At 46.8% G+C, this 27533-nt stretch overlaps 1 protein-coding gene across 1 annotated transcript; it reads left to right on the forward strand.

Moving 5' to 3' along the window:
- On the forward strand, positions 1-26448 carry EVA1A (eva-1 homolog A, regulator of programmed cell death). Its single transcript, XM_083730928.1, has 3 exons — positions 1-490; positions 17839-18003; positions 25128-26448. The coding sequence occupies exons 2-3, from the start codon at positions 17937-17939 to the stop codon at positions 25490-25492; spliced, it is 432 nt and encodes a 143-aa protein (XP_083587054.1). The 5' UTR covers positions 1-490; positions 17839-17936; the 3' UTR covers positions 25493-26448.
- The last annotated feature ends 1085 nt before the right edge of the window (positions 26449-27533 follow it).

A 27533-nucleotide genomic window follows, 5' to 3' on the forward strand; every position in this document is an offset into this window, starting at 1 on the left:
GGCGCGCGTCTCCGGGGCAGCGCTCGGGGGCTCCTCCTGCTGCGGGGATGACACGGGGTGGGCTGGGGGTGCGAGGGGGGGGGAGTGGCGGGGCGGCGATGGCAAACGTTTCCTTTGCTGAGCGGGAAAGGGGGGCGTCCCTTGGCGTTGGGCTGGGCCGGCGTCGCGCGGAGTCTCCTCTTTTCTCCCTCGGCTCATTCATTCGTCTCTCAAGGCGGCGGGCGGGGCTCCTTTCAGATCTTTTTTTTTGACCTGGTTAATGCAGAAGGGGGACTCCCCCCCCCGACATGTCGGGCCAAGTTTAGCTTAGACGAGGCTGGCGAAGTTTTCCATGTCATTTCCTGTTGCTGCCCTCCCGAGCCGAGCACCCACCCACCTCGGCCGCGCTCCCGCTTTCTCTCTCTCTGGGATGCGCGCTCGCCGCCCGGCCGGGGGGCTCCGGCGAGGCTTCCTGGGCTGCGCGCAGCTCCGCCGAGAGGAATCGTGAAAGGTAAACAAGAAAAAGGGAGAGCAAAGCCGCGGGGGGGGGGTTGGGTTGGGGGCTGCTTTTCCACGGAGCCACCGGGACCTTTGACAGCTCCAGGTGCGCCCAGGTTGAGGAGGAGAACAAGGGGACTTCCGGGTCGGCGCCATCGCCGAATGGCGGACTCCCTCCGAGCTCCGGAGGGAGCCTGCACGGCAGGGGCTGGGTCCTACCGCACCGGCGATGCGGGGACCCTTAAAAACCACGGCCACGGGGGCCGTGGACATGGAGACTCGGCTGGCACCGTTAGCGCCCTCCCGACTCGTGAAGGAGCCTTTTTAAAGGCTAAGGATCGGGTGCCGGGGAGAAGCGTGGTGTTTTGAGTCCTCTGCCATCCCTGCCGTGCGAAGCCGCATGCCATCCGGCGGAGAGCGCTGGCTTTTTCCTTTGAAAATTTGGACCTAAAAGAACAACCCGTAAGTAATTGGAATCTGGACTAAAAAGAGGGACAAAATTTTAAAAATTTCGGAGCGAGCGGGGGAGGCGCAAAAAAGGAAGTCAGCCACCCCCTCCATTGTAGAAGGGTCAAAACAAAGGATTTGATAACTAAGATCGGAATAACATCATTTTGGCAAGTTTGGAACCTCACGAGTGAAGAATATGAGATTGAGCTGGAGGAGGAAAGTAGAATTTGGACTTAAAAACACCCCCCCCCCTGGAACCCCGGGAGCGATCGATGACGGTGTTTGGAGAGGAGAAAGGCAAGTTTTGACAGCTGTCAAAGAGCTGTCAAAGCAGAAAAACAAGATAGAGACTATGTCACAAGGACTTTGCAGGTTATATTTGTTATAAATTGGACACAAATTGCTTTAAATAAGGATTACAAAGTTACTAGGGCTAATGGATGTGATCTGGAAGAGAACTCAGTTTTTGCAATCCACCTAGAGGAGCCGAGGGATATCACAAGTGGTTTTAGTTGGAAATTTGAACAGAATTTTTTATCTCCTGGGAAACTGCAGAAATGGAACATTATTATGACTACAGAGGCCAGTATACCGAAGAAGACAATGGAATCATCCGTTGTGGAATGAAAGGAACTTGACGTAATGTTTTGTTTCTGAGCAACAAGCCTCTGCAAAGGAACTAACTTTTGGAATTAGGACATTTGTGCAGGAAAACAGGGACAGAAAGAAATAGAAAGAGGAGTGTGGCCAATAAGAACAACAAAACAACAAGAATTGGACTAAGTCGAAAGTGGGGACATTTGGGACATCCAGATTTGACAAGCTTAAGGATTATAATTTGGAGTTTTTCACTCCTGGATATAAAAATCTGGATGGAAAAAATGGGCCTTTCTTTGAGACAGAATCCTTTCATGATTGGACATGCGAAACTAAAGAGGACTGGCAAAGGACTATGACTTAGAGAGACGTGGAAATATCGGACATTGAGGAATATTGGGAACGCAACCGGGAAAAGGGGGGGTGGGAAATGTGGAACCCAAAGGGCGTAAACTATGTTTTATTTAGGCTATATACATCTACATGGTATTCTAAAGTGGGGAACTCGTGGAGGGACTAAGCCGATTTTAGGGGAATGGAAAATAATTTTTTTTATAAAAAAAAAAAAAAATTTTGGGTTAAGGATAACAAGTTTGAAGTGAGGAGAAGAACTTGTTGAGATTATCTGTTTATTTGAGAGATTTGGAATACAAGGGGGGGAGGGAAGGGGAAGTCCTGAAAGGATGTAATTGGAAAAAGATTTGAAATTGGATGTTTTATTAATTTGTAATTAATTGGAAAACTTTAATAAATATTATTTAAAAAAAAAAAAAAGAGGAGGAGAACAAGGGCCGCTTCCTCCGCGAGAGCCGAGCACCTGGGGGCCCGAGGTCCCTTGGGAGAGGTGCTGCCGAGCACCCGGAGTTTCCTCCAGAACCAGGGAATTTCCGTCTGGTCAGAAGCAGGTTCCGGACTATCTTTCCATTCGTATTAGGAGGAGGAAAAGCTGACGGCAGCAGTTCAGAATGAAAGACCCCAAGGGGAGGCTTGTTTGGCAAGCAGTGGCTCATTCGCCGTGGGATAATTCGAGAAAAGAGTAATTCAGGAGAAAAGCAACTCAGAGCTGGAAAGGAGCTGTGAATAGGAGCAAGCATGGCGCTCGAAATGTGTGCTCTTTAGTTTCTGCGTAGGGTTGTTTCCAGCAGAATACGGTATATGGACCTACTTTAGTTTTCGCAGAAGTAGCAAAGAAGTTGTACGTTCATAGACGTGAAGTTCTCTCTTAAAAACCGATACTGTTTTTGATAATTACACTGTTTCATTACATACTGCTAAAACTAGAAATACACTCATATCCTGCTGCATACAACATACGGGTAAACGTAAAGCGCAGCACTAACACAGGGACATTGCGAGGCACCTAAAACACTCAGGGCTCATGCCCAGGACAGAAATTTGCATAAGATAGGCATATGCTAATTTAGATATAAAGATGCATATTTGGGGTGCTTTTATAGGGGAAAACAAACAAACGGTGTTTTTTGCTGTCAGCTGTGTTCCTGGCAGTGTGCCGGCTCCCCTGCTAAACAAAGTAAGGCCGGGGTCAGGAGGTCCGGGGACAGCACGAAAAGCTTGTGGCCTCTGGTCCCCGTCCTCCGTCTGAAACATCGCTGCACTAGAGCTGTTTTTCACAAGTGTATGTCAATTTCTGTACTGATTCCTTCTCTTCCTTCCCAGCATTTTGTCAAGCATCAGTTTCACCATAAGACATTCCTCTTAATTTAAAGGAAACAGAGTCTCTTGACTCCATCTCTCTTTCTCAAAAATGTATCTACAGTTACCTCCCCTATTTTCCTGATCTTGACTGCTGCGCTTCCTTTCTGAAACACTTTGGGGGGTTGCTTTAAGTGCTAAACCAGTTTATCTGCTAATATTAATGTTATTTCTAGAGGTGCCGGACAGCCAGCAGTTTCTATTACTTGGGTTAGACTTTTGAGTTTTTAATTAAGTTAAAATGCCTTGTAGAAATATAAACTGTAAAAAAGAGGAAAATGCAGAATTTCTCTTTCTCATTCCTGTTGTTTTGTAGACAAACAGAACATTAAAAGAGAGCAATGGTAGAAACATACAGAAGCGGCTCACAAGGTTGAGATGCCTTCTGAGCAGGGCCGACCCACCCAGGAGGCAAGGGGAGGCAACTGCCTGAGGGCGCAGGATCCACAGGAGCAGCAGATCTGGCCACCAAGGGAAGCATCACCTGCTCCTGCTGCTGCTGCTGCTGCTGCTGCAGTGGCAGCAATGACTGCAGCCCCTCCTCCTCCTCACCAGCCCCCCCCATACCACCTATACCATGGCCTCTTGGTGAATCAGGGGCGCTGAGCTCCTTCTACCACCAGGCAGGAGAAGGCAGGGGCTGCCCTCTGGGGTCTCCTGGGCTCTGCACCTGCCCAGCATGATTCAGAGAGGGCCCCTTTGGATTCTCAGTTCAATCGTCAAGTCAGGTTGATTTGATTCCTACCCTGGATTTTTCTTCCTCCCTTGTTCCTGATGTAGATCTTCACTCACCCCTTATTCCCTGGCTGGGGGGATGGGGTGGGCACCATTTGGTGGTTCACCTCAGGTGCCAAAATTTCTTGGGCCAGCTGTGTTTCAGAAGCAACTGGTAATTAATTCAAGCATGCCAGAAAGAAGTTTGTGACTTGCTATCCTGGTTTGCTATATGAACACAAACCATAGGAAGGAGGAAGTGCTATAAGTTGAGCAGGCCCTGTTTGTAACCCAGGAGTAGGGTCCTTCTTAGCCTGCATCTACTCATGAGTAGTCAAACAGAGGCATTCATGAAAATCTCTAGTACTTGCTACAGGATGGGCATAGTCAGCATTTATTTGGGGGGGGCAGGCTTTTTGTTAGGGGGAGGCAGAACTGAGTTATCTGCAATGCAAATGGTCAGTTAATTAAGTATTTCTATTTATTTACTTTATTGGGGAGGCAGCTGCCCCCCCGTGCTCCCCCCCCCGTGCCCATGTGCTACACCCCTACAGTCCCACTTCTGCAGCTCCCACTTCCCCCAGAGACTGGCAACTGATGGACCAGAGCTCTCCCACCCTATTAGGGAAGCAAATGTGGGTCAGGGGCTGCCAGCTGGGGGCTCTTACTCAGTTGGCATGTTGTCTTTTTAGGCATTGGGTTAAATAGATGTTGTGGCCAGGTATTCAGGCCAGTGCAGCCTTTTGGCATGGTAACCGTTTTGGACAGGTCTTCAGTGCATACCCTCTAGCATTCCTCAGATGAAAATAGGGACATTTCTCACTCCCTGCCAGCTGACCCTCCTTGACCCACCATTTTTTTGTCCACCCCCCTGCTGCAGAGCATTTCCACCACCCCCACCCCAATGGGACAGAGCACACAGCTTCCACTGTCCTGAGAAAGTCCCTGAATCCTGATTTCATTTTATTCTTTGGTAGATTTAAAAAAAGCACTGGCAGGGGATATAGGGACATTCTGGGATCAAATAATTGCATTTTCACTTTTAATTTGTATACCACCTTTCTATATTAGTATTCTCAAGGTGGTTTACAAGCTGAAGAAACAAGAAAATAGAGAGCAAAGATCACACACATAATAACATTCTGATCCAACACAAAAAGTCACAGTAACTTTAAAATAAACAGCTTAAATCAAATAAAGCAATATTGCCAGCTCAAGGAGTCTGAAACTGGTATCACGATCTGAACTTCATACTGGTTTCAGACAAAGAATTGGAATATTGCTCAGCTTTAGACTGAAGAACCCTTTGAGATCGAGGTAACGTAAGAAAGGAAGAGGCATTCCCAGAGCAACTTGAAAATACCCAAACATAGGGGAAAGAAGCCGGAGGCATTCATGCTCCCTATTCAGGGGATCAGAGGCTCCTAAGCCCCTTCTGCCAATTCAGCCACGCCCGTCTGAGTCTCCTGCACTGGTCTGACGGCTTTGCTGAGCCCTGACTTAGGAGCATGGAGGCTTCCCTGAGGCACCAGCTGATGTGCTGCCTGCATCTCAGTCTGTGGGTGCCTGTTATTTACCTTTCTCCTGCAAATGTGGACTGACCTTTGCAGCTGTTTAAGTTTTTGTTGTTGTTGTTGTTGTTGATTAGCCAGTCACAGTAATTATTAACTGTATTTTTATTCTTAAATGGTGTTTAATATTTTGATGCTGTGCACTATCCTGATAACTTCATAATATGGCAGTAATAGAAATACTTTGATAAATAAACAAATGTGTTAAAAAATGCTTTTGTTCTGTTCTGCCTCTTAAGTAGTTTTTGCTAGTTCATCTATTACAGCTAAGAGATGGTTACTGTTCTCTGGATTGTTAGAACATAAATTCGTTCGTTCGTTCGTTCGTTCATTCATTCATTCATTATATCACCCTCCATCTGAAGATCTCAGGGTGGTTCACAAGATAAAAGTACAGGATGAAAGCACAAAATAAATAGTTAAAACAAAAACAACACCCACCTCGTGCCACAAAAACATTTAAATGGCTGTCAAATATTTATCAGCCTGGCTGCAGAGAAACTTTTTCGCCTGGCACCTAAAGATGTGTAATGAAGGAGCCAGCTGAACATCCCTAGGCAGAGCAGTTCCTAGGATTTACGTTACTACCAAGCCTGAAGTTCATGCTCTGCTATTTGGCCTTGTAATTGCGTAGTGTTTGGGTGAATCTTACTTACAGGGTCTGTATTTGAGACTCTGCTTCAGTTGCCTGTTGTTGCACCTAAAGAGCAAGTTTTGATTTCAGGTCTCTCTGTAAGCCAGGGCAAGCATATGACCGAGGGCCGAGGCAGGGACACCACGGATTTACAGAAGCCCTCCTGCTTTCCCTTAGGTCGTCCCTATTTTCATTGGAGGGTATGGATTCATCCAACCCCCGGTCCCTCTGAAGGCAATCCTGTAAAGGGATTTTTTTTTTTTAATGTTTAATGTTTTATTATGTTTTTATGTATGTTGGAAGCTGCCCAGAGTAGCTGGGGTAACCCAGTAAGATGTGTGGGGTATAAATAGTAAAATCATCATTATGGAATTGGATGTTTCTATTTTCATCAGAGAAATGTTGGAGGCTCTGCCTATGTGAAATAAATGTTGTCACACTGAATGGGGTGCATGTCACTGATTATATGGTGTCGTCACAGGCAGAGGTGAATCTAGGTTTCATTTCACCTGAGTCAAAGGCGCAGTTTGGCAACCCCTATGTGCATTTGTGTACACACACAGGCTGGGAGCCTCAGTGGAGCCCCTTCTAGAGTATCCGTTTGCCTCCTTTTCTTGATTGTGGATTTTTGTCAGACAAGCTAGAACAAATGGTTCTAGACAGGGGACGGAGTGCCATGTGCTGAGCAGAAGCTTGCTGCCTGCAGAGATTTGCAGCAGTCAGTACACTGCCACTTTAGCGCAGCGCGTGGGGACTCACCGAGCAGGTGGCTTGGTTCGGGGGTGGCTCGTGGGCCAGTTAAATGACCCCCGTAGGCCGCTTGTGGCCCATGGGCCTTAGGTTGCCTAGCCCTGCTCTAGAAAGCTCTAGAAAGTGGGCCTGCTGCAGGGACGGCTCCGCTTCCTGGTTGTTGCTGCTGCTGTTATTACCCCTGCTACAACGTTTATGTCTCTCAAATGTGATGCACATGGTTTCAAAGTCATGTGCATAAGAAAACAGAAATGATAAAAACATAGATGCAATTACCGTATTTTTCGCCCTATAGGTGTCCCATAAGGCACGCCTAGTTTTTTGGGGGGGAATTACTTCCCCCCAGGCACGGGGCTGGGGCGGGGGAAGCCCGAGCTTCCCCCGACCCTAGCCCCAGAACAGGCAACTCTCTGCAAGCCGTGGGAGCCCGGCGCTGGGCTCCTGCGCCTTGTGGAGAGCTGCGCGAAGCCTGGGCGCGCTGAGCTCAGTGCGCCCAACCTTCGGCATGCAGGCAACTCGGCATGCAGCCAAAGCCTGGTGCGGGCTCCCATGGCTTGCGGAGATCTGCATGAAGCCTGGAGAGCGAGAGGGGTCGGTGCGCACCGACCCCTCTTGCTCTCGCTCTCCAGGCTTCAGCGAAAGCCTGCATTCACCCCATAGGACATACACACATTTCGCCTTCATTTTTGGAGGGAAAAAAGTGCGTCCTATGGTGCGAAAAATACGGTAACTAAAACTGCAGACTAAAAATTTTAAGTGAATGATTCATCTTTATTCAGCCATTTTAGAAATTGGATTAAGAGTCTGTCAGCATGAACAGAACGTATCTAGCTGAGAAACATTAAGGATGTCTTGAAGACAGACCCACAGGCAAGGGAGACTTCCCACCAGGATTTCAGCTACTTTTACTTTACCATCAAGCATCACCATCAGAGATGTGGGCTTCCCCATCCTTACATACTCTTAATCCAGTTTCTAAAATGGCTGCATAAAGATGAATCATAATTACTATTAATTTTATGTCTTTCTGCCTGGCTGACTCCCTGCAGGAGAGGAGCACAAGCAAACATTGGCTAGACAACGCACAATTTTGAGAATAGATCTTAAGCTGTAAACTCTGCTTTGCTTTCTGGGTCATGATTAGAGTGCCAGGGGTTGGGGAAAGCACTAAGATATAAAACTGATCAGGTATCTATGATATGTAAAGTGGCAGAAAGGAGATTTCTAAAATTAACAGTGGTAGCAACAGCAGCAGCAGCAGCAGCAGCAGTCTTTTTAGTTTAAAAGACACATAAACACACCCATCTAGTGCGGCAGAACCGGCTGAGCTACCCTAAAGCCTCCTCAGCATGAGACCCCAAAGAAGAGGCCAAGTTGTGGTTCTCTCCCTGCCTTCCACCCTTGCAAACATGTTGTGGATACTTAAGCACTTTAGTTTTACAAATAGCAGCTAACTAAACTGAAAACTAAACTGGAGAATCTTTTCTGATTCTTTCTCTATCCTCGCCATTTGCAAAGAAACAGAAGACACTTATTAATACTTAGCAGCTAATTGAGATTTGCTTGCTTGTTTGTTTATTGCATTCATATTTCAATTTTTCTCCAAGAAATTTAATCAAAATAGAGGCTCAGAAGGGTCCCCTGCCCTTCCTAAGCCACTCCTAATGAAATATGCTAGAATGTTGTTTTCAACCCTGGAAACAGGGATGGGACATAGACATGGTTGTGGTTGTGTGTGCTGTCCAGAGACGAGTGGCCAGCCCAGGAGACAGTCAGAAACAAGTCCAGAGCATCTCTTAATGTAAGATATTGGATATGCATGTAAGGAACAGAGAAAGAAATGGGCTCTACCTTAGGTGGATTGGGGGGTTTAGGGTGGGCAGTGCCCTACCTGCCCTAATGGACCAGTCTCTATGGACTTGGCATCATCATGACATCTGGTGTTTGGGTGCTTTGAAGTCCCAAAGTTGGGACTTCACAGCATCATGTAGGACTTACAAACAGCTCTTTAAAGCATTTGAGGTACTGCCCATCAGCTGGTAAGTGGTAAAGCCAAAGCCTGCTTTCCATCTGCATCAGTTGCCCACGTTAGCTCTTCACGGATGACTCCAGCTGTGTAGCTCCTGCTGCACCTTGCCAATGCACAACCGAGAGCACGCTTGAACGCTCTCAATTCTTGTCTCTACCCCCACCACATCTGATGGGCAGGTAGGCATGGCTTGGGGGAAATGGCCTTGCAGGTCAAATGTGCAAGGCCCTGGCATGTGTCCTGTGGTGCAGTGGCTTCCCACCCCTGCCTTACAAGGTGGGGACAACACTGACCCAAGAGTCAGTAGTATATCACCACACTTTAATACATGTTGCAGCTTATATCTTCACTCATTAAGAGCTCAGGCTAAGGGAGGCTTGTAGTGCTTTCCAGGCCTCTTGGGGGAGTTTCAGGGAGAGAAAAGAAGAAAATGGCAGCTCCCCCTCCCTCCCTGGGCTCCCTTACATGGCAGCAGAGCCTTCTGGCTGCAGGGGCCATTCCCTCTATGCAAAGCTGTCGGGGATGCATTCCATGAGTGGCTTGAGCCACACACCCTTAACACCAGACACAGACTCCCTGAGCACACATGGCTCTCACACACAACCCCCTGCTTGTCCCCCCTCCTCTGATCCACTCAGATAAGCTGAGGAAGGGAGAGTCCCTTCCCCTGAACTCCTCCTCTTACTCTCCTTGAGTGTTCAGGGATTGGGTCTTCTCTTTTTAGAAAAGGTGGGGGCAGAGGATACATGTGTATTTGTGTGTATGGGGGTGTGTATCCAGCCAGTTCCGAAGGCATAGCGATCCTGGCTGCTTCGTTCAGGCTGTGGACAGGTTGCCCCAAGAAACACAGGAAGCATCACCTGCTGCCTCTGAAAAGAGACTCGTGTGTCCTCAGCTGCCATTGCTGCAGAACCTCTGGGCTTTCTAGCAGCTGAAGAACTGACCTTTACAGGAGTTTTAAAAGGGGGATAATAAGGGGGGGGGGGCTTGTGCATCACCTCACATTATTGTAAGCAAAGTTGTACCCCCCCCCACTCAAAAGCCCACCCCCATCTGGGGAACCTAGCTCCCTTTCCTATCTTTGGAATGAATTTTGCTTCCCACCGAAAAATGACAAACATTCCACTGTGAGGACTTTCAGATCAGCCCTGCTTACTTTCTCTCGCAGATGTGCGTCACCCCAATGTCCTTCTGTCCCTCTCTGCGTCCTCCAGCAAGCTTGCCCTTCTCCCTCCTGGCTTTCTCTCTAGCCCAGCAGGGATTGTGTGAGCTTTGGAGTTCCCTTGAGCTGCAGAGGGAGCAGTTGGGGCTGAAAGGTTGAAGGCTAACTTCCAAGGAGGTGGATTTTAGACTAAGGGACAGGCCAATAGAATCTGACTGTTCTCATTCTGGAAGGGGATGGCAAAAAGAAATTGCCTTGAAAAGTGGGGAAGAAATTCAGTGACATTTGGTGTGAGGTAGGAAGTGTGAAGGGTCTTTCTGCTGAGCGGTCCAGGGTGGTGAAAGTTTTACATTGGTCTCTGGAACAAGACCAAACTGTGCTAAATGCACAGCACACAGTTGCACCTTCAGTTCTTATAAAATTCCTTGCCGATGAGGGGCTCCCTTTTGATCTAAGTTTGTGGAGAGGGGAGATTTCTCTCTTTCCCCCTCTAAGAAAAACCCCCTCTTTCTCCTCTCCCATCCTCATTGGGTATTAGAGGCATCCAGGCAAGGGGTGTGTGTGTGTGTTTTCATCCCAACTTCATCAATGGGCAAGAAGAAATAAACCTCCCCTCCTTGCATGCTTTGAGCAAGACTAATTGGGAACCCCATATCTATAGTAAATTTTCGAAAGGCACCTAAAAGAGGACAGCACAATTTATTCCAGCTCCTCCTCCTCTATAGCACAAGGAGTAACAATCTTCTTGACTTTAGACAGCCTCATTTTTTGGACCAGATCCTGATGAATGTTGTGTCTTTCTCCTCAGTCAGCCGAAATCTGGTTAGAATGATGTCCCTCTTATTGCTTCATCAGCCCAATGCAATCTGAGAAGGGCTCAGTGAAGAAAACCTGCTTTGATGGTCTAATATGACTATACCCTGCTTATTCTGTAACAGCCCACACCCTGCTTACCTAAGAGTAAGTGCCATCGAATTCAATAGGGCTTACTTCAGAGTAGACATAGGGCTGATCTGCTGGATGCTCTCCCCAGGGAGGCTCGCCTGGCGCCTTCCTTACAAATATTTAGGTGCCAGGCAAAATCATTCCTCTTCTCCCTGGCCTTTGACTATGGCTTTTGAAACAGGGTGGGGGGTTGGTGGTGGTATTGTTTTTGTTCGTTACTATGATATATATATTTGTGTTTTTACATTGTAAACTGCCTTGCGATTTTTGAATAAAGTATGGTATAGACATTTAATTAATAAATAAATACCAAAAATGTAGCTGAATATTAGACTTTTGTTGAATAATTAGTATAGAAATGCATGTTTGACTGTCTCTCTGCTCCTGTTGACAGAAGATAACTACATGGTGACTGATCATCGTCTGACTGCTAATCACTTTGTCTCCAAAGGGTGATCTGGAAGTGATCCTCAAATGCTTTGAGCAAGGCTGTTTTTCTGCTCTCTGCACCTGGGGGCTTGGAAAGGAGTTAGAAGGAGCTGGCAAGCTGAAGAGTTGTCATCATGCCCAAGAGAAAGTCAGCCTGCATGGGTGGAGAGGTGGAGGCTGCAGCTGCCAGCCACCATCCTTCCCACCAGGGATCAGGTCCTCACTAGGCCACGCTTATCTAGTAAAAACATTTATTGGCATTTATTAGCATAAACCGGAAGTAAACTGAAAGGGCACCTATAGGGAAGACTAAAAAAATGGGACAGTGTGGCAACAGGCACATCCACTGTGGTTCATTTTTGGGGAAAAGGCATTATAGAAAAGTATGCGATCATTGTGTACATGCCTCCCATGTGGGGTGGGAATGGAAAATAAGCAAAGGTGCCAGCTAGGAGTTTTAGCTCAAAGTGTGATACAATCTGGCATTGTTGGCAGACGGAAGGCAGGATTCAACATGTTAAGAGACTGCAGTGAATGAGGAGTGTTTAGGGCCTGCTGGGTTCTGAAAGGAAAGAACAGTGAACAAGTTTCTTAAACTTACAGTTTGTTCAGAGAACTTTTCAGTTAAGCGTTCTGTTTTGACAAGTAACAACCTTGCTGGTAGGATGTAGGAGCTGTTGAATATGTCTGTTTTTAAATTACTAGGCTTAACAGGTTTATGGGGCTATTGTTTCACCTATTCTCTTCGGTCTCAGCCAGGATTCCTGCCGAGTAGGCATAGCCTGGGTGCCAGAGGGATCAGTAGCTGTCTAGCTGCTTGTGTCTTTGGGTCTCTGGGCCTTGTGAAGGGCTTTTCTGAAAAAGCCCATGCCTCTGTGGGCGAAGTCAGAGTTTCTCAAACTTCTGAACTCCTTCTGAACTCACCTCCCTTCTGTACCTCAATTTATAGAGACGCCAGTCTGTTGGGCAAACAAGTGCCCAGCAGTCCACTTCAGCCAGCCAATCTGTTTTTTTTAAAATAGTATTTATTGAAATTTCCAAATATAACAGAAAAAAAAGAAAAAATAGAACATTTACTTTTAAGCCTTATTTTCATTAACCTCTTTCCAGGACTTCCCCACCTCACCCCCTCTTGTATTCCAATTCCATTAAATTATTTCAGCAAGTTCTTACCCCAAATTTTAAACTTATTATCATTGACCCAATGTTAAAAATATTTCCCCCCCCTAAAATCGACCCCTGTTCCCTTCCACGAGTTCCCCTCTTTAATATGCAAAACAGAAAAAAAATAAAAAATAATGGACAAAATATAATTTTACACCCTTTGGATTCCAAATTTCCCTCCCCCCTTTCCCGGTTATGATCCCCAATGTCCATCAATGTCTGCTGTCGGCCTGGAGATCCCACATCTAGGCCCAAATCTCTCCCAGTTCCACTTTGCTGTCTTTTAAATAGTCTTTGCCATCTTTTTGATAGTCTTTAGTTTCGAACACCCAATCTTGGAAGGACTCTGTCTCAAGAAGGCCCATTTTTTTCCATCCAGATCTCTATATTTAAGAGTAAAACTCCAATTTTATTTCTTTAGACCTTTTAAATCTGGATGTCCCAAATGTTCCCACTTCCAGCTTTGTCCAATTCTTGTTGTTCTCTTTCCTCACTTTCCTCTGGTTTCTTTTCCTACTTCACTGCAAAAACGTTCTAATTCCAAAAGCTTCTAGTTCCTCTACAGAGGCTTTGTTTGTTCAGGAACAAAAACTTACGTCGAGTCCCTTCCATTCTTCAATAGATAGATCTATTGTCTCCTTTAGTGTAGAGACCTCTGTAGACAAAATAATGTTCCATTTCTGCAGTTTTCCCAGGAGATAAAAAGTCCTGTTCAATTCCATGCGTATTTTTCCACTTACAGCAATACTTGTAGTGTCCCAAAGCCCCCTCTAGAGGGATTATGGTAACTCAGTTTCCTTCCAGATCACACCCAAAAGTCAAAGTAACTTGTTATCCCTTGTTTTCAACAATTTATATCCAAATTGTAACAAATATAACCGGCAAAGTCATCGTAACAAAGTTCTCTTATTATTCTTCAACTTTGACAGCTACTTTGACAGCTGTCAAAGCCTCTATATCTCCTCACCAGGCACTCTCGCGGATCGCTCCCGGTTCCCGGGGGGGGGGGGGTTACATTTTAGCTCACACATTCCGCTTTTCTCCTCCAGCACAGTCTTGTAATTTTCCAACGTGAAATTAATAACTTTATAAAGTAGACCCTTCTCCGATCTTAGTTGTCAAATCCTTGCTTTAAATCCTCTACAACAGGGGGGAGGCGGACTTCCTTTTTGCACCTCCCCCGCTCGTTCCAAATTTAAAATTTTTTTTCTTTTTAAATCCGATTTCCCAATTACTCACGGGTTGTTCTTTTTAAGTCCAAATTTTCAATAGAAGAAGTCAGCGCTCTCCGTCGAATGGCATGCGGCTTCGCTCGGCAGGGGAAGCAGAAGACTCATAGCACCATACCACCCCCCGTCCCCCGCTCTGAAGCCTTTAAAAAGGCTCCTTCGCGGGTCGGGGGGGCGCAAATGGTGCCCGCCGAGTCACCAAGTCCATGGGTTTCAGTGCCCATGGTTTTTGAGGGTCCCCGCGTCACTGGCGCGGCGGGACCCAACCCCTGCCGAGCAGGCTCCCTCCAGAGCTCGGAGGGAGTCCGCCATTCGGCGATGGCGCCAACCCGGAAGTTCTCAGCCAGCCAATCTGATCCCCAAACAGATTGCTCATCACTCCCCCCACCAGCGCTGGCAAAATCTCACCAGAAGCCACAGCTGACATAGATGAGAAATGCCTGCAAGCTGGGCAGCATCACCAAAGCCTGCCAGCGGAAAAAGAGAGGGCGCTGGCCTTGCCTTTCCTCTCTTGATGCTCAGAAGGAGGAGAGCCTCTTGTCTGGCCAGCAGAACTGGGACCCCTTGCATGGCCAGACAAGTGTTCATTCCCCTCCAGGCGTTTTGAGGTCTAAGGCAGCCCTAATTCTTTTCCAGCTCCAGCAGCCTCTGGCTCAGCCATCCCTAATTATTTTCAGTTGAATGACCCCAACCTACAAAAAGGCTAAATAAGGGGAAACACATCATGATTTATTGCTGAATGCAAAGTACACTTGCAGCAAAGTCTACAATCCCAAAGCAACCATCTGTGGGGCTTACTTCTGAGTAGACATGTATAGGATTGGACTGCTGCTCTACTGTATTGGAACATATATTTTAACTGTTCAAGAAACTACAGTGTTCTAGTTAGATCTGTCACAAAGTGTTTCTGTCCTTGTCGTCGTGCTCAGGAATTGTTTGCCAATGCCAGCAGCAGTTACGCACGCATGAATGCGCCACTGGAAGAATCCTACCAAGCGCACGGAAACAATCCGCTTGTCTCTAACTGCACAGATTTGCTTCTCTGCCCAGCAGGATTTATATGCAGGTGCCTTTCCTTTGAGGAGAGGAAGAGTTGTTTTCCTCACATGGTTCTGTGTGGTTGTGGTGTTGTCTTAAAATTCAATTGCTAACATTTCCTTTTCTTAGGATAACCCGCTACTTAATGATTTAAAAATACCTCAATCAATGCTAGTTGTCCAGAGGATTTTACTGTGAAAGTTGCCCAGCCCTTACCAGGACTGGCTCCCAGGTTGGCAGCTGTAAGGGCTTTCCTTAGAGAGGATTCCATAACTTTGACACTGAAAGAAAAATCTCTGGACCCGTCTGTTTTGAGCACCCAGTATCCTTTCTAGGATGTGTGCTAGCGAGGTTGTGGCACAGTTCGAAGAGGTTTTGGGTGGAATGGATGATCAATATTGCTTCCAGTCTAGCCTTCAGCCTCACTGTGGCACGGAAACCACCTTGGCCGCCCTACTGGGAGATCTGGGCCAAGAGATGCACCAGGAGAGTGTGAAGCAAGGAGGGCTCAGAAGCGCACCTTGGCAAATGACACTGAAAAGGAAGCAGGCAGGGAAACCACCGCAGTTCAGATTATGCGCTCGTGGTCAGAACTGTTTCAATATATCATGAATCACAACGTGTGTGAGGACTGGGTGATATCTGGTTTTCAACACTGCAATATATCACCAGCAAAACATTGCAGTGTTGTCTGAAATAAGGATGGAATTATGCAGAGGCAAACAGGGTAACATCCTGGCAACTGCTACTACTTAAGGGTAAATAACGATAAATGACAATATATCAACCACCGCACAGTCCCCTTCATCAGCATGCAGGCCAAAATGTATCCACACAGGGCTTTGGGTCGAGAGGAATGAGTCTTTCCCTCCAAATGTGTGCAAGTGGGTGAGACCAACCTCGAAGGACTGTTGTCAAAACACAAGACTGCAGTGCTGGGAGGGGGAATAAATAACCATAGCAGAGGAGAGGAGGGAAAACCAAGGCAAGGGGGAGAGAATTCTTTGCCTGTCTGACCCAGACTGGCCTTGCAGGGCTGTAAGCAGGTCTCCTTCCAGAAACAGAGAGCGGGGAGAGAATCCCAAAACAGAGAGGCTTCCTTTGTGTCCAAGAGCTACAGCCCAGGGACAAGGAGAATGGAGAATGCATGTAGTTCTGAGAAATGTGGCACAGAATTACTGGAAGCTCCTCCACGAGGTTCAGCTTTGGCTCCAAGCACTGTCTACAGTGCTGTTAGCAGGCCTTGGAAATATTCTGCCATGGAGGTGCAGCTTCAGTCAGAGACCTTCAAACTCTTTCTGAAAGAAAATGCCAGACAGGGAGAAGGGGCAGGAGGGCAATGTGATCTTGTGGCTGACAGCCCTGGCTTCCAATCAGGGAAGGACTTTGCCAAGGCTTTCTCTGACAACATGTTTGGGAGAGGGCTCTCCCAGAGCTGTGCCTTGGCTTTCCTCTGCGATGACAAAATAAATTTGTCAGTCACAATGGATCTTTCCCCACCCTGGTGTTTTCTTTCTATGGTAAGGTTACAGACATTGGTGTCGCTTTCAGCAGATACTTGCCTGTAAGTTTTTATTTTTAATGTCCAAATCGCTGAGGCATCATGAAGTGCTTTGGAGTTCCCACTCTGGTTTGGGGTGCTTCATATGGACCGTGCTTTGCTTGAGACTAGCCCAGAATCCCTTTAAGTCAGGGGTCGGCAAGGCTTACTGGGCATGGGCCAGAGATCCTCCGTGGGCTGGGCCGGCGCAGTGTGATACCGAAAACCACATCTGTGCAGAAGCAATTTCCAGCATCTGGGCATGTGCAGAAGCGATTTCCGGAGCCACGGAAGAGAGTCCTGGTGCTGTGCTGCGCCAGTTTAGCACAGCGCGTGGCAACTCACCGAGTGGGCAGCTCTGTTTGGGGGTGGCTCATGGGCCGGTTAAGCGACTCTCGTGGGCCGCTTCCGGCCCATGGGCCTTAGGTTGCCAACCTCTGCTTTAAATCAACCAGTTTGGGATTCACAATCTTCTGCATCCCCTGCACACCTCTAGCGTCAGTTGTTTGCAATCAATTATTTGTCATTTTTCTGTGAGAAATTGGACCAAAGGACAACACACGGTTGGTTCCTTGAGTGCACGTATGTAGCTATTGAAACAAGGGCCTTTTGACAAACCACCTTATGAGGCTCTCTGTCCTATATATTTTGACCCCGTCCGCCCCTCTTTTGGGGGATAGGTGACCAGCCTGGTTGTCTAACGTGTGTCATGATGATTGCAGTTTCCCCAGGTGGCTGGGCTGTCAGCAAACCAATCAAGATGCAGTAGGTTATCAGCAGTGATCTGAGTAGATCAGAAAGGTTGGCTTTCAGGATCAGAGGTGGCTAAACCTTCAAACAAAACAAAACAAAATGTATGTCCACTGCATTCTTCTTCTGTGCTCAAGGGGAGGCATTAAGAATGGCGGCTCCCCCAGGAAGCCATGCTGGGTGTTACAGATTCTCCCTCGGATTAATATGGGCTGGAGGGAAAGGGAACTGCCAGGTGTATCTCAAACTGTAGAATTGCCATTGCAATTTCAAGAAGAGTGCCATTTGCCCTCTCTGATATTTCTAAAGCAGCACTGAATTATTACCTGTTTGAGGGAACTCAGCTCTCATGACCATATTTTTTGATCTGAAAAGAGGAAGGAAAGAAAAAAAGGGCCTCTGTTTATTTTCGTGCTGTAAATCATTCAGGTGTGTTTCACAAGGGACTGAAATTGAACGAAGCAGCTACAAGCACAGCCACTGAGCAGAGGATTAAAGGCAAACAGCAGACTTCACCCCAAAGCATTTCACAGCACGGATTTAGTTCCTAAATGCGAGTGTCTAAAGGCAGAAGGAAGACTTTGCTTGAACCGCAGGCCTAGGAGCAGGCGTGATTCACCCCCGTTTGCTTTGTATTCCAAAACAGAAAAGAAGAAAGGGAGGCATGCTGCCTTTTGCCCACTAAACACCCAGACCGTCCTCCTTCCTGTCAATGAGGCACCCAGGAAAGTATTCAGCCGGACAATGGAGCCTACGGGGACCAAGATGGCCTTGCTCAGCAACCTCCTGGCCGCCTATTCCTTTGTCACAGGTAGGCCCCCCTCTGGCCACCACTTCTGGTAGCTCAGGGGGTTAGCTATCTTTTTCATCAGGGGGCTGGTCCACTGTCCCTCAGAACTTGTGGGGGGCCGGTCTATATTTTGAAAAATATACGGTAAATACCCTGCAAGCCGGTCCCGCAGCTGCCTCCGGACCTGGAGGAGGAACGCACTCTGCACGTGCTCAGGAGCGCGTCTCGGCACTGCCCGCTCGGCACTGCCTGCGTTGTTGATGAGCCGCAGCCGCTCCATCAGCCCATCCCCGCGGAGCTCCCAGGCGGCATGCACCAAGCTCCAGCAGCAGCGCCAAGCCGGGCGCCAGGCGCAGGGCCAGCAGGCACACCAAGCCCCGGCTGAAGCCCCCGTCACGATGCCCGTGGCACGACCCAGACCCGCAGGAGCTGCGCCAGCGTTGCTGCCCGCCCAGAAGCCATGCCAGCATCGCGGAAGTCAGTCCCCGCGTGGCAAGGTGTCCTCAGCATGTGGGGACTGACCGAGCAGGCAACAGGGTCCACGGGCCGGATTTAGGAGCCTGGGGGGCCACATCCAGTCCCCAGACTTTAGTTTGCTGACCCCTGTGTTTACTGGATGTTTCGTGAGGCTGTACCAGGGTATCTGAAGATCACATTTCAAGGCTGCATGAAGAATTATTATTATTATTATTATTATTATTATTATTATTATTAAAACTTTTTGATTTGTTTTTGTCAACCGGAGAACCAAAGGAGTCCAGAAAAGGGAGTGTTGTGTGTATTTTCTGTGGTTTCTGATGCCCTGCTAGCTCATTGTGTTTTGTACACACTTCTGCTTCACCAAAAGAGAGGACAGAAGAGGACTCACACTTGCATAGAACTTGCATGGTGCTAATTGATATGTATATATGCAAATTTTAAAGTAACCGTGATTTAAATTTCACATAAAACAAGTCAGCCAGTTTCCCACCACATCACCCCACCTTATATCATCCCCAGCAATTCTTCCATTAGTTTATCACCCAGAGTCCAAAATAAATTCCCCTTCAATTAATTATCCCCATTCATCATCAGCCACATATCATTAACATCGTCTCACATGAAAGGAATGAGAAGTAAAAAGGGTGGTGGAGATTCTCCCTATTAGACAAAGGAGCCAGTAGGTAATCTGTTATACCTTTACTGATTTTTTTCAAAAATATTTAAGCAGAAACCACAAGCCAGTAGCTGAGCTTCAACCTCAGATGTACCAGGGCGGGGTGTGTGTGTGTGTGTGTGTGTGTGGCGACACCTCTGTGCCATAGCAATATTTCTGAATTAGGATTGGCTGAGTGTTGGCCAGAGAAGGATTTTTAACAGCTTGGGCTGGTTCACCAGTTGGAAGAAGAGAGCCCAGCTGCTGTGCTGCCTCCTCTCTTCAGTTCCTGCGACTGACTTGAAGCGGGTTTACCCTGGAAGCTGCTGCAGGATATGGTCACAAAGATGCTCCCTGGCCCACCTGGGGGGAACCATGTTGCTGCTCCTTGGTTCCTGGGCCCCCTTGAGGGCATTAATCCTGATATAGGAAACTTTAGATGGCTTGGGGCCCATGTTTCCAATAGAGGGCCGCTTCCAGTATTAGCCAACTGGGCTCTGAGAGGGGCAGAGGGACCCCCTTTGCTGTCCTGCTGGAAGATGGCCCTTTCTTACGACCAGGGAGCTACCTTACTGGGCTTACGGTGCCAGGCCAAACCCATCGATTTACCCAGGCCCTGGGTGGCAGTGACAGAGAAAGTGCCTGGAGGCTGGGGGTGACCACGCAACTCTATTTTGCCGTGTTATTTCAGTAGTAGCAGCGATTTATTAATGTGCTCTTATTTGAAGTTCGTCCCTTTATGAACTTCAAAGTGGCAAATACTTCTTTTTTATTCTTAAGATTAAAGACCTCCTCACTGAGGAGCCAACTCTGTCCTGTAATTTAGAGAATTAATGATACAGGTATATTTACTCAGCTCAAGAAAACTTGGCTTCTCTTCAACTGAAGTGTGAAAATGAAGTAATTGATGGAATGTCAACATTTTGAATAAATGTTTCCTCGGGTTACAACATTTATCTTTCATCTACCCTTGTGTTGTACTCCTTGCATGATATATTTCAGTTCCTTTCCCCATATAATTATTCCTTTGCAACATGGGAATTATGGGTTTCATACCTATGTTTAAATTTGCTAGGACTGGAATTTGCTAGGGATGAGTAGATTGCCCCCTTTTCTTCCATTATTCTGTTGCTTTTCTGTTCTTTCTTGGGTTCTACCCCACTGCCAAGGAGAAAACAAAGTCTTGTTTCTATGAAAGGAGGAAATGCCTATTCCTTCGGCTTTAAAAAAACAGAGTCTCTCTGCTGAATTGCACCAGTGCCACAGCAAGGAGCCTTTTAACTTCTAGGCTTCAAGTTAGTACAGCATATTCTCAGGGGCGCCGACTTATAAAAAATATTGGGGGGGCCCATACCGGGGTCCTGCCCCGGGAAGTTTTCTAAATTTTAGATGAAAATTAGTGAGTTTTAAAGTTTTTTTAAAGTATTTTAGAGTCATATGATCAACATTAGAACCCTGAAAACTCGACTCTCTATAACTCCACACTCCGGGAAAGTCGACAAGCCTGAAACACTTTTTGGCTTTGAAAAAGAAACAAAACAAAAACACGCACGGTATTTTCATAAAAAGCTAATTTAATTTACAGTAACAATTATGCTTATAGACTATTACAGAGCAGTGAATATATAGCTCTGAAAAGACTGAAATGATATTTAAATAAATCCTAAACTATCATTAAAAGAATAAAACAAAATATTGCTGTCGCACAGTAATAGCACTTTGATTAATAAGTGAAATAGCTAATTTAAGCTTACTTTGAATAAGGCTGAGGGTTCATTAAATAAATATAATATCTTAAAGTTAATGCTTTAATACAGTTAATAAAGTTAATACAGTATGCCTAATACTGTATGTAAATACTGTTATACTGTATGTAAATAACGGGCTTTAATTGGGTCTTACACCCTAAAAATATTTAAGTATTTGAAAATAACTAATACAGTACTATAGTAATATAGAAATACAGTACTAAACTAGTACTAATATTTCAAAACTGAAAATTTAACATTCTGTATGTATTTAATTCTCTATTTTATAAAGATTTTTAATATCTGACAGTGAGTTTGGAGTAGCCCAATGCAAAAATCCTGAGGATCCATGTGGATCCATGCTTTGTAACCACGTTTTTGCACCACTGTAACCCTAGGCAACAGTGGGTGCGTGATTTTTTTGGTGCAAGATGTAGCCATGGACATGCTATGTGATCTGATGGTGAATTTGGGGTGACCCAATGCAAAAATCCTGAGGATCCATGTGGATCCGTGCTTTGTAACCACGTTTTTGCACCACTGTAAGGTCGGCAGTTCGAATCCCCGCAACGGGGTGCGCTCCCGCTGCTCGGTCCCAGCGCCTGCCAACCTAGCAGTTCGAAAGCACCCCCGGGTGCAAGTAGATAAATAGGGACCGCTTACCAGCGGGAAGATAAACGGCGTTTCCGTGTGCTGCGCTGGCTCACCAGATGCAGCTTCGTCACACTGGCCACGTGACCTGGAAGTGTCTCCGGACAGCGCTGGCCCCAGGCCTCTTAAGTGAGATGGGCGCACCAACCCCAGAGTCTGTCAAGACTGGCCCGCACGGGCAGGGGTACCTTTACCTTTTACTAACCCTAGGCAACAGTGGGTGCGTGATTTTTTTGGTGCAAGATGTAGCCATGGACATGCTATGTGATCTGATGGTGAATTTGGGGTGGCCCAATGCAAAAATCCTGAGGATCCATGTGGATCCGTGCTTTGTAACCACGTTTTTGCACCACTGTGACCCTAGGCAACAGTGGGTGCGTGATTTTTTTGGTGCAAGATGTAGCCATGAACATGCTATGTGATCTGATGGTGAATTTGGGGTGACCCAATGCAAAAATCCCGAGGATCCATGTGGATCCGTGCTTTGTAACCACATTTTTGCACCACTGTAACCCTAGGCAACAGTGGGTGCGTGATTTTTTTGGTGCAAGATGTAGCCATGGACATGCTATGTGATCTGATGGTGAATTTGGGGTGACCCAATGCAAAAATCCTGAGGATCCATGTGGATCCGTGCTTTGTAACCACGTTTTTGCACCACTGTGACCCTAGGCAACAGTGGGTGCGTGATTTTTTTGGTGCAAGATGTAGCCATGGACATGCTATGTGATCTGATGGTGAATTTGGGGTGACCCAATGCAAAAATCCTGAGGATCCATGTGGATCCGTGCTTTGTAACCACGTTTTTGCACCACTGTAACCCTAGGCAACAGTGGGTGCATGATTTTTTTGGTGCAAGATGTAGCCATGAACATGCTATGTGATCTGATGGTGAATTTGGGGTGACCCAATGCAAAAATCCTGAGGATCCATGTGGATCCATGCTTTGTCACCACGTTTTAAATGGGGAGGGAAGGAAAAACACAGAAGGGACAAGAAGCAGAAGAGGGGTGTGCGGAGAAGCAGCTGGCTAAGAATGCAGGGGAGGAGTTTAACGGGGTGGGGGGAGGAAAGGAAGGCAAAAGTCCCCCCCCCAAGCCAGCCCCCCCTCTCTCTCCCACCTCATCCCTAGAGCACGGAGAGGAGGAGGTGGTGGGCTGGAGCCTGCACCCAGTGTGCCTAGGAAAGAATTAGAAGGAAGGACTCGATCCTTTCCTTAACCCTCTGCTTGCCAGGAGGGCAGGGGATTCCCTGCTCTTTGTTGAGTTTGAGCAAACGCAGCAACAGAAGCGGGTGGGCAGTCAGACCTTGAGGCAGAATGCAGGAAAGCAGCAGCTTCCGCCTTCCCTCCGCCCGATCTTATTTTTGCCTGTGTATTATAGAGTGAAATTTACGGTAATAATTTTCTTAAATTATCGGGGGGGCAGAGCCCCCCAAACGAATTTTTGAGGGGGCTCGGGCCCCCTCAGGCCCCATGGAGTCGGCGCCTATGCATATTCTTATTCTTTTAGTATATAAATAGGTTGCACAGTGTGTGAGGATTCTATCTTTTAAAACTAAGGCTGGCCCTATCGTTTCACGCTTTTTAAAACAAAAACAATAACTTTTCCCCCAAGGTGTGGGTAAAAATAGAAAGCAGCCTGCCACCCCCGTCGCCATGAGTGGTACAAGGTTCCAGGGGTTGCAGGCGCTTCTCCAGAGTTCATGTTTCCTTTGGGAATGAGGCACAGCAGAAACTGTGGTGTCTTTAGGATATACGGTTTATAGACACATGTACACAACATTAGCCTTTTTTGGAGGGGTTTCCAGCATTAGCATCCCAAAAGGGTCTTGTTTCTCCCATAGCCCCAACTTTGGACCTCAAGCATTGCTCTCCAACCTGCTCTGACTCTCCTGCTTACTGCTGTGTTTGCCCATCGTATTATTACTCCTCCTCCTTACACCAAGCTTCTAGATCACCACATTTCTTCTCACTTTCTACTCTGGCTTTATCTTTGGAGGAAGGAGCCTCACCCTTTTGCCATCTCAAACAGAGTCCTTTTGATCCATTGTTCTCTTAATGGCCATCATCCCTGACCACTGGTCCTGTTAGCTAGGGATGATGGGAGATGTAGTCCCGAAACATCAGGAGGGCTGAGTTTGCCTATGCCTGAGGTAGAATAGAGATACCTTGCCTAGTAACCTTTGATAGCCTTGCCCTTGATGAATCTTGTCTAATCTTCTTTTAAGCCAAACGAGTTGCAGGCATCACTGCCCCAGAGCCAGTTCCATTGTGGCACCATGCACTTTCCTGAATCTGCCAACATTCCACTTTATTGGATGCCCACAAATTCCGGGAGGAAAACTTCTCTACCCACCTTCTCCACAATAGACATGATTTTATAAACTTCTTTCAAGTCACTTCATACTCACTTTCCCCCTAAATTAAAAGACCCAGCCTGGGGTTGGTGGAAGAACTGTGCCTGGATTGACAGGTGACAGTTTTGAGGCAGCTCAGGATTTAGTGGATCCTAGGTTAGCTTGGTCCCTCCCCCATGTGGGTGCTTCTGCAGTGCTTAGCTCATGGCGCTCCCTTCAGTCAACCTTCCTGCAGCTGCGATGGGGATCTGCGCTCTTGGATGCTGGCCCTGCATGGGGCAGCTTTTGGCTGCATGATTGGGGGTGTGGGTGTGGGTGTGGGTGTCTCGGGTCGCAGCCTCACTTTGTCCCTCAAGTAATCTGGTGCAGAGGGAAGCCGATAGTATGGGTTTGGTACCTCTGTCCTGTGTCCTGCCCACAGCAGTAGGTCTGCCATAGCGGCCAGGGTTGTTTGAAGCTCAGCACACATTCAGTATAACCTCTGTGGATGGTGCCATTTTATGACCTCGCCTCCATTATCATTCATATTTAAATCATTATTTTAATTATTGCTAAAATGCTTTTCTGATATGCTCACCGCTCTTTCTTTCAATGGAAGAATTATAGCATTATAACACCACGCCGTACTGCTATAATTCATTACATGAGCAATGCTATGACACTCTAGTCCAGTCACAATATAACAATGACTGAATGACAGCATCACGTGGAGTCCCATAAAAAGGAGGTGAATGCAGTGTAGCAAATCCAAAATTGTATTCCTAGGGTTGGAGGCCCCCAAATGAGATGCATTCATGTACAACTTTGGCCTGGAAGCACTCCTTAAGGAATTACCTTCCCCAAACACATTAGATATTTTAGTTGCATGTCTCGCTTTAATTTCTCACCTCAGTGTGTCACCATCTAACTAGATCACTGCCTTCTCTAATGACTTACTCCTTTGACTTTCTCCTCGTTCTCTTTATCCTGCATCTCAAAGGTCCAGGCGTGTGTTCAGTCCCCCACCGCATCTCCCACAACAGATTGTGTCTCAACTAGATCTCCTCATCTATATTTTCTTAATATGAGCCTCACATCCCTTTCCTCCCCCCACCCCACCCCACCCTACTCTGAGGCTCAAACTTATCTCTGTCCCCTTGTTTGGTGGAAAGCCAAAGGATTACAAAGCTGTTTAGAATTCACGTTTTCTTTGTTGGGCATTTCATTTTATCCCTCTGCACCCTTTAAAAAACATTTCCTCTTCTACATTTCAGAAAATCCTGAGCGAGCTGCTTTGTATTTTGTGTCTGGCATTTGTGCAGGCCTTCTCCTGACCTTGCTGGTTTTGGTACTCCGAATCTCCTGTCAAACTGATTGCAAACCATTGCAAACCAAAAAGCCATCACGGGACAGTGACACCGATGGCAGTGACAGTGACGATGACTCAGACACTGCGTCTGACCTGTCTGCTCGACGGCACCGCAGGTTTGAAAGAACGCTGAATATGAACGTTTTCACCTCGGCTGAGGAGCTAGAGCGAGCTCAAAGGCTGGAAGAAAGGGAGCGCATCATACGAGAGATTTGGATGAATGGGCAGCCAGATATCCCAGGGACCAGAAGCCTAAACCGTTACTACTAACAGCTGGCCACTGCTACCACCTGGTCCAGCAGTCACAGCATCCTCTAAACCTGTTGCTACTCAGGGAAGAGGGGAAACTCAAGAGTTCCCAAGGGAAGCTAACCCTAAGCTTTGCCTCCATTTTCCCCAGGCAAATTGCCATCAGGGTTTTGCTCACAGACATCTATTGCTGTTGCTGGTTTTTTTGGAGCACAGGGGACATACCAGACAAAAAACTCACTTTATATTGATTTGAAAGCATCTATATCATGGATTTTTTTTACCACATACCTGGCAAGGATGAGATTTGCTTGTATATTGTTTTAACAATAAGGATCCTACTAGAGGCAGGGCTGGAGCTAGGGGGTGGTGAGGTGGGCCTCCGCCAGAGGCACAGGCAATTGGGCGGCACTAAATCGTCTGAAAAATATGTCCATAAATATAAATATCGATTATTGCCTCATAAGAAATGGTTTTAAATAGAGGGTGAATTGAATGGGGGGGGGGCATTGGGTTGGAAGAGAGGAGGGAAGAAGAGCTAATTTGTCCATGGCTGGGGTTGCAATTTGGATGGTTCTGCCAGGGGCGCAAGATCACCTGGCTATGACTCTGCCTAGAGGTGATTAAAGTACAGTGTTGGTGAAGAGGGAACCGAAGCAATAAGTCATGATAAGGTTTGCAACATTGGGAAATTGTGGAATTAACCCATGTACAAAAAACCCAAACCTTCAGAACTGAGTATTCTCACACTATGAAACTATCTTGGTGCTTGGATGCTCAATATTCAGTCTTGTTATTTAAGGCTGTTTCAAATCTTGCTTTAGTGGCAGCAATTTTTTTAAAAACTGTTATCTCAGGGATAAAATCCTTCCCCCAATACAAGTTCCCCCATCCTTTCCCCCCATCCAATATTTTTCCCATGGGGGCTTGTTATTGCAGAAGTTGTCAGGGGTGAGTAAACTGTTAAAAACCTCAAAGGTTGAAAGAATTTGTGAGTGTTTGTGAGAGTGCGCGCGTGCACACACACACACACACACACACACACTGCTGTGCAGTGCCTTACTGATACTAAACTGTAGTTTTCTTATTAGCAGTTATGCATAAATATTTCATATACAGTATTATATTCCCCCTTTCCCACCAAAAATAGTTTTTTTCACAGTTTGCATTGCAGGAATACAATGGGAGCAAGAGTGGCTTAAAAAAACCACACAAGGATGAATTTACTTGCTTCATTTTTTTTTTTTTAAATATCAATCTTCTTTTTCAGGTAAATGCAGTAGAACATAAATGATTTTTGTACAGATTCCCCAAAACTGCAGACCTTCCAACATTCCTTAGATGAAAATAGGGACATTTCTCCCTCCCTCCCATTTTTGCTCCCCTCCAGAGCTTTTCCTGTCCGAAGTAAGGCGAGTGCTGTCACCCCTAAGACAACAGGGCACAGCGCACCTCCAGCGCCCTGAGAAAACCCTTTAATCTTGATTTTGTTTTGTTTTATTCTTTGCTAGATTTACAACAAGAAAAGCACACACAAAACCTAAATTTTACAAGGGAGCAAGGCTAGACATGGATGAACTAAACATTTTTTTTTAAAAAAACCAAGATGCTTTGCCACCCAGGGTGGCCCTGCCCTCTGCCTGCCCCTCAGAGCCAGGGCATTGTGTGGGGCTGGGCCCCTCTGCTGGTGGCAGCATCCTCTCCTCCTCTTCCTCACCTGCTCTCCAGCAGCCACTACTAGCTGCCCAAGGGGGGAGAGGCCATGGGGTGCTCCCTTGCAGCCCCCGTCACTCAGGACAAGCGCAGCTCCTCCTCCTCCCCCAGCTCAGCAGCAGCAGCAGCACTGGAGGGGGGGAATAGGGACATTCTGGGATCAAATCAGGAGCCGGGTTTTGTAATTCCAGGATGGTCCCTGGAAAATCGAGGCCCTTGGAGGGTATGAAGTTGCTGCAACTGAGAAAACAGCTGTTTCATCCTGTTCATCTGGCCTTAGGGCCTGAACACAACCAAAATCTTCCTCGGTGGCCCAAGCATTCCCAGAAGGAGCAGCCCAAGCTTTCAG

The sequence above is a fragment of the Podarcis gaigeae genome (genome assembly GCF_964106915.1).
Source record: "Podarcis gaigeae genome assembly, chromosome: 3".
NCBI classification, from domain to species: domain Eukaryota; kingdom Metazoa; phylum Chordata; class Lepidosauria; order Squamata; family Lacertidae; genus Podarcis; species Podarcis gaigeae.

Coding starts and splice junctions, on each gene's coding strand:
- EVA1A (XM_083730928.1), top strand. CDS start 17,937: ATGGAGCCTACGGGGACCAAGATGGCCTTGCTCAGCAACCTCCTGGCC. Junction 18,004..25,127: donor CGCCTATTCCTTTGTCACAG/GTAGGCCCCCCT, acceptor TCTACATTTCAG/AAAATCCTGAGCGAGCTGCT.